This window comes from Stenella coeruleoalba, assembly GCF_951394435.1.
Source record: "Stenella coeruleoalba genome assembly, chromosome: 1".
Lineage (NCBI taxonomy): Eukaryota > Metazoa > Chordata > Mammalia > Artiodactyla > Delphinidae > Stenella > Stenella coeruleoalba.
The window spans coordinates 115194435-115201217 of NC_137169.1; the positions used below are offsets into that span (position 1 = coordinate 115194435).

Consider the following 6783-nt stretch of genomic DNA (forward strand, 5'->3'; position numbering starts at 1 on the left):
CTAGCATAGAGGGCATTCTCTTTGGGCTGCTTGCAACCATACAGAAAGCTGATCCTCTGCCTTGGGAGTATCTTGGGCCCAACAGCTCTTTAGTCCTGGCATTTAGATTCTAGAGTTGAGGCTTCCCTTGAGTGCCTCCCGCACACTGAAGTGTTCAGCTTCTTAGTTGAATAGCCATCACCTCCCGGGGCTGGAGCTGCAGTTGCCCCACCCCTGTGGAAGAAGGGGAAATACAGTGTACCTTAAGAGAGGGAAACAGGATTTTTCTTTTTAAGTGCTACAGTCACAGGACACTGCTGGGGATGGGAGCGCATAGCCTAAGTAGTAGGTTCTCCTAGATTTCCTCAGATGGAGTGTCTCCCTCCTCATGTTCCTCTTATCTCCCCTCTTCCTGGTCCTGTCAGCAGCACAGGGTTTGTCAGAAACCTCATTGGAAGCCTCTTTATTTCTGAAGAGCAGCTTCCACCCCTCCCTTTCCTGTCATCAAACCTGAAAGCCTTAGTCAGGTATCTCACTTCCATGTTGAAACCAGGATCACTGGCTGTAAGTCTGGGAATGTGGGGAGTCCTACCCCCAAACCAGAGCAAGATATCTGCCCCCATGCTAAGCTCTCTGAATACTTTCTTTCTGTACATTCAGTATATTTGGTCCTATATACATCTATATACATCTCTCTACATATATATATATATATATTATCTGTTTCTCTTTCTTAGATAAACCTTTCATTTATATATCATAGCTTAATTCCCTGAGCCTCCACCTACCTCTTACCTGCTAGCCCAAGTAACACTCAAGGGTTTCATTGATTTCACCAGATCCCGCAGCACCACCCTTCCTCATCTGCATACCCTGAGTATCCTCCCCCATCAGTTGTGTTGCCTGTCCTCTGAAATCTCCTCCCTTAAGATCTGTGCCCAGTGCTCTCCTGAATTCCAAGTCCATGGTTGGTGTGGTCAGGGATCCCATTTCTCATCAGACCTGGCTGCTTCGAAAGCTTGCCTGATAGCCTGAAAGATGATTTCAGCTCAGAGGAGAGGGGGGCTGTAGTCTAAAGGACCACTTAGGGTTGAGGGAGGGGGCATTGCTCTCTGATGGGGCTTATGGGAGAATAAGCCAGGTTGTATTAAGAGGAGAGTATGATTTAAAGTGCAATTTAAAGGAAAGTGTGGAATCATGCAGGAGAATCAAAAAGGTTAAGTCAGAAAGTGTTCTCATTTTGTTATCCAAGAATCTGAGGATTCTGGAGGCTTGGAATAGACAGCAGGGGAATGGGAAGAGAGTGTTTCCCTCAGGAGGGAAGCAGCTCTGTGCAGAAGAAACTTGATGGAGGATAACTTGCTAATGGATAAGAAGATACACACACACACACACACACACACACACGCACAGGTTGAAAGAAATCAAGTGAGTCTAACATTTGAATAAAGTTGAGAGCCCAGAAGCTGGCTCTTTGCCTTCTGTTCTCTGTTTCAGATTTTCAAGTTGTTCCGGTTCTTGTTTTCTTGAGAGCTAGGTAGTAATGGTGGGGTTTACAGTAAGTAGGGAATGAAGGGTCTTCATCTTCAAGATATAGTTAGTTGAGTTCAAGGAGAGATCAATATAAGAGGATCTTGTGCAGTTGTATAAATGGTGACCATGGGTCCAGCCTCCAAATTTCGTGGGTTTCTCTGTGAGGCTCTGCACACAGATGCAGGTACTCATTCTGGATAAATGTGTACCTTATAACAACTGGCTGGTCCACCTTAAATAAACGGCCACTTGATTCATACAGGGACTCTGTGCCAAACCATTTGGGGTGGGGGAGAGTGTCCCTTGGTACCTAAATGAGAACAGGAAGCACTCTTGGGATTTGGAGCTTTAGAGAAAGTTCTGGTGCCCATACACCCTTCCTGACCCCATACCACAGTCCCCATCAGGGAACAAGGAGTGGCCTGAGTCTGATCTCGTAAAGTATGCCTTTTAACTTGCCTGAAACTGGCTTCATAGCAGAGGAGAGGAGAGATGAGACTGATATTCATTTTATACTGTCTCAGGAATGGCTGAGGGAGACCATGGTTATTTGATCAGGAGGTATAATTTCCTTCCCTCCCAGCACTGCCTAACAAAATAGCTGGCACTTTTCAGAAGGGCACTGGGAGGGGTAACAGGGTGAATAGTGTCTGCCAGCCACAGAGTCCTGCCTCTGCCCAAACCTTAACAAAGCACTGCCAATTCCCAGAAGCTCTATACAGCAGTCTGGAAATCGGAGAATGTACTCATCCCATTTGGTTGGTTTAACTTTCCTGGGGACTCTGTGCCCTGTGAGGCTAGTTTTAGTGGTAAGAGAGGAAGGCCCTTGCATTTTCTCCCCCTTCCCCCGAAGTTGGGTTTAGGTGAGAGTGGACTGGGCAGGAAAGAATCCGAGAAGCCAGGGACAGTGTAATCTGGAACACCATTTCCAGACCTTTCTGTGGGGCCTGGGCGTTGGACTTTTTCCAGGGGAACATATTGGGGAAGGTCATTACTTTCATGGGACACAGGGAAACAGATCCCCCCAGGGCTGCCTGGAGGCCAGGTTCAAGGTTTTAGACAATAGCTCTGTATTAGTCGCCCCACAATGAAGAGTTCAGTATTCAGGTCAGGAGCAGGTGTGGTGGCTGTGCCTGTGTGCTTTATATCTCCCGGGTCAACTTCAGTTCTCTGGGAGCAGAGGCATCTATGTGGGAACTGGGTATCCTAAGAAAGTGTCCACTTGAGAAACTAGAAAGAGGAGAACAATGGGGACCAAGGTCCCAGGTTATAGTCAGGAGTTGCCAACAGAAATTAACTACACCATGAAAAACCCTGGCTTCTTTCAACAGGTTTTGGTAGAGACTTCAGAATAAAATGATTCTGGACTCCTATATTTCTGAGGGCACAAACCCCAAAGGGACCATCAGAGAGAGAGTCTAGCCTTAGGGAACTTGCTAAGTGGAAAGATAGGGAGGGGACTCCAGCCTCAAAGCACCAAACTTTCTGGTGGTGGTGGTGAGAGGTGGCGGGGTGGGGGGAGCCTATCCATCCAACTGCATGGTCCTCCTAATGTGAGTCTCCAGGCATGGCTGAGGCCTTCTAAGCCACTTCAGCCTAATCTTCCCTCTCCTTCCCCCATCCTGGCTTAAGGGACGTGTGCATCTTGGGGTGGAAGTGCGGTGAGGTGAAGGGAACAATGGGAGGAGGTCCAGTTGGCCTAGACTACTACAGGCCAACTGGGTTAAAGAAGAGGGAGTGGAGAAGGGTGCTTCTGGGGCTGTCCAGTAAGCCTGGGTAATATCCCTCACCCAGGATGCCAAAAGAGGAAAAGAGACCAGAAGTACGGGGAGGTGGGGAACCAAGCCATCAGACATTGCTGATGCGCACACTAATGGCACTGCCCTCCTTCTCATCCTGCTCCCTTAATGACTCCTCCAACTTGAGCTTTTCAGGGTCTCTGTAGCGTACACTGGTGTCGCGGAGGCCACTCGGAGAGGCTACTTTCACAACTTGGTCAAAAAGGCTAAAGTCTGCTATGTATTTGCCACTGGCTGACAGCGAGATGGCGGGTGTGAACTCGTAGCCCCAAAGGATCTCCTCCGGCAGATAGGAAGTGCGCACCTGGCAGGTGGCGCTGGTGGATTCCACTGTCCCACTTAGGATCAGCACCAGCTCGAAGTCACCCTCCCCACTGCGGAGGGGCAGGTCTTTCAAGGGACTGGTCTCATCCACCACGTGGTAGAAGGTAAGGGGCAGGATGAGGAAGGGGCTGTCAGAAGCCGTGTCCACTTGGAAAGTCACATTGACCTGGTTGAGCCGGATGTTCTCACCCTCCTTTGTCTGGTGGGTCTGAAGCAGCTTGCCTGTCACCTGGCAGCCAATGAGGAGGCTCTTACGCATGTTGGCGACTCGGATCATAAGACAGGGCTTTCCATTGTGTGCAGCTACAACCGCATGCTGGCTGAAACGGATGGTCTCCGCCCGCTTCTTGGGCCGGGCAATCTTTGCCAGGAAGGTACCCGTGATGAAGATTTCCAGGATGGTGGTGAGCACCAGCTGGGCAATAAGAAGCACGATGGCCAGTGGGCACTCCTCACTGATGTAGCGGAAGCCATAGCCAATGGTGGTCTGGGACTCAAGGGAGAAGAGGAAGGCCCCGGTGAGCGTGTGCACCTGTACCACACAGGGGGTATGGTTGGCTGGGGGTCCCAGCTCCAGCAGGTCCCCATGGGCTACAGCTACCAGATACCACACCACACCAAAGAGGAACCAGGTGCCTGCAAAGGTTGCAGAGAAAAGCAGAAGCTTGTAGCGCCACTGCATGTCAATGAAGGTTGTCCACAGGTCCTTGAGGTAGAGGAAGCGCTTGTCAGCAATGTGCTCCATTCTCACATTGCTGCGGCCATCTTTTGTCAGGACTCTCCTCCGTCGTATCCCTGGGCCCATTAGGGGCCGGCTTTCTGTCTGAGTGGTTTGGCTGTAATACACCTTGGCAACCGACGTCATCTGCAGAGAGCAAGACAGCATAATGAGCGGTATTGCAAAAATCCAGCAACTCCCAGCCACCACCCAATGGGAAGGGAGAAGAAACATTCATTTTAGTGCCACTGATTTGTCCTTTTATTAGCAAATGTTTACTGAGCACTTGCTATATGCCAGGCACTGTAGTGCAAGATGCTGGAAGGTCAAAGATGAATCTGATGGCATCCTTGCTCGCCAAGAACTCACAGCATAGTGAGAAAGATTCATGTTCAGTAAGCAAACAATTGCAGCACAGTCTGACATTTGTAATTCTTAGGAGAAGCAGAGAAGAAAGAGTAATAAGCTCACAGTTCCTTGAAGGTGGGAGTGAGACTAATGGTCTACTGGTCTCCATTCACCACAAAACCAGTTCCGTGAAGATCTCTAATTCTGAAATAGGATCCCTCCCCACCCTCAAGAATGGCAGCAGCAAGAAAGACTATCCTGTTGAACTCCTTCCAAGCCAGTCCCCCTTAACACACACATGCCCTTAATTTCTCCATTCTCTCCCCTACCTCCACGTCAGTACTCACTGGTGATACAAAGATATTCGCCTGGCTCAGAAGATAGCAGAAACTACCCATTCTTCTGCCCCTTAAGACGTTCTCTAAGCACCCTGCCCATTTCGCTATTAGTATTATCATTGTCATTATCATTATTATTGTCATCATCTATTTGCATCATCTGGGGAAATTAGGTCCGGGTTAGGGTCTGGGGTGGTGTTGGGAAGAGCACAGACAGAACTGAGCAAAAATAAACAAGTGATGGTGGGGGCTTCCCTGGTGGCGCAGTGGTTAAGAATCTGCCAATGCAGGGGACACGGGTTCGAGCCCTGGTCCGGGAAGATCCCACGTGCCGCAGAGCAACTAAGCCCATGTGCCACAACTACTGAGCCTGCGCTCTGGAGCCCGCGAGCCACAACTACTGAAGCCCGCGCGCTTAGAGCCCGTGCTCAGCAACAAGAGAAGTCACTGCAATGAGAAGCCCGCGCACCACAGTGAAGAGTAGTCCCTGCTCTCCGCAACTAGAGAAAGCCCGTGCGCAGCAATGAAGACCCAATGCAGCCAAAAATAAATAAATAAATTTATTAAATAAATAAATAAACAAGCGATGGTGGAGGAAAAACATCAAACTGAAGCCTCCTGGCAGCACAGGAACATTTTCCCAAGGACTGGGAGAAACGCCAGGTTGTAGGTGGCAAAATTGTCTTGACTGAGTGAAGTAGAAGAGTTAGGAGTGTATGTTAGTTTGTGGCTATGTCTGCACAAGTTCAAATTCAGGATTGCTATTTACTCTGATAGTAGAAAGTGGGACAAGGCTCTGAAATAGGAGACAACTCACTTAATACAAAGTGCCTGGCACCCCTGCCCAAGGAATAACTTGTACTTTTCCATCAGAGAAAGAATTGCAATCACTTGAGCCCTTGGACTCTGGATCTGATGGCCAGACCTTCTGGGAAGGAGCAGGTGACCTCTGGGGAATTTTAGTTCTTCTTGGAGAACACAGAGTGGCTCATCACGTTCTCCATTCCGAAAAGTCTATACCACTGCATTTTATCATTCTCCTTCACCCTGCCCTTATTCTGTATTCCCATGGCCTTACCCCTGGGGAACTCTAAATTATTTGGGTCCATTCATATATCCACCCAAGCAGACACTAAATTGGAAACCACCAACAGACGAGAATCCCAGAATATTCAGAGGCAACCTGGAGCCCATTTTACACCACGCACTTGGAACTTCCATACACATGAGACTTCTTGGCCAGAACTGGATGCCATCCACTTCCCAATATCCTTGGCTACTTTCAAGCAAGAGGGAGGCTTTGTAATTCTGAAGTTTGAAGAATTCTTATTTAGAGCCCAAGTGAAGCCCCATTCAGTACTCAATAGTAGTAATATTAATAAAAGAAACAACCACCGCAAAGCTTGCATCTATGTACCATTCAAAGTTTACACATTAGCATGCCTTCTCCTTTGACCCTCAAACTCGCGAAAAGATGTGAAACCTCTACAGGAGATTTTGAGGAACAGGGGAATCTAAAACAGATTCTAGAGAACAAAGGAAGTGCTGGAAAGTTGTGGATAAGTGAGCATAATTTTAATTTTCAAAAAGAAAAATGAAGTACATTTCACAAACTACAGACAAACAGATAAGGTATCAACCACAGGCAAGATTCTAGAATGGAACATTAAGAAAGTGAATTCTTGGGCAGAGTGGGGGAAAGGTAGTTATCAGTAGGACCCAGTCTGGGGTCACTAAGAACAAG

The 6783-nt window shown here is 48.3% G+C and overlaps 1 protein-coding gene across 1 annotated transcript; it reads right to left on the reverse strand.

The window, feature by feature from the left end:
• Positions 1-3360: 3360 nt before the first annotated feature.
• On the reverse strand, positions 3361-4500 carry KCNJ10 (potassium inwardly rectifying channel subfamily J member 10; the record flags this gene model as incomplete). The annotated part of the gene is made up of 1 exon (XM_079901158.1): positions 3361-4500. The coding sequence occupies one exon, from the start codon at positions 4498-4500 to the stop codon at positions 3361-3363; it is 1140 nt and encodes a 379-aa protein (XP_079757284.1).
• Between the last annotated feature and the right edge of the window lie 2283 nt (positions 4501-6783).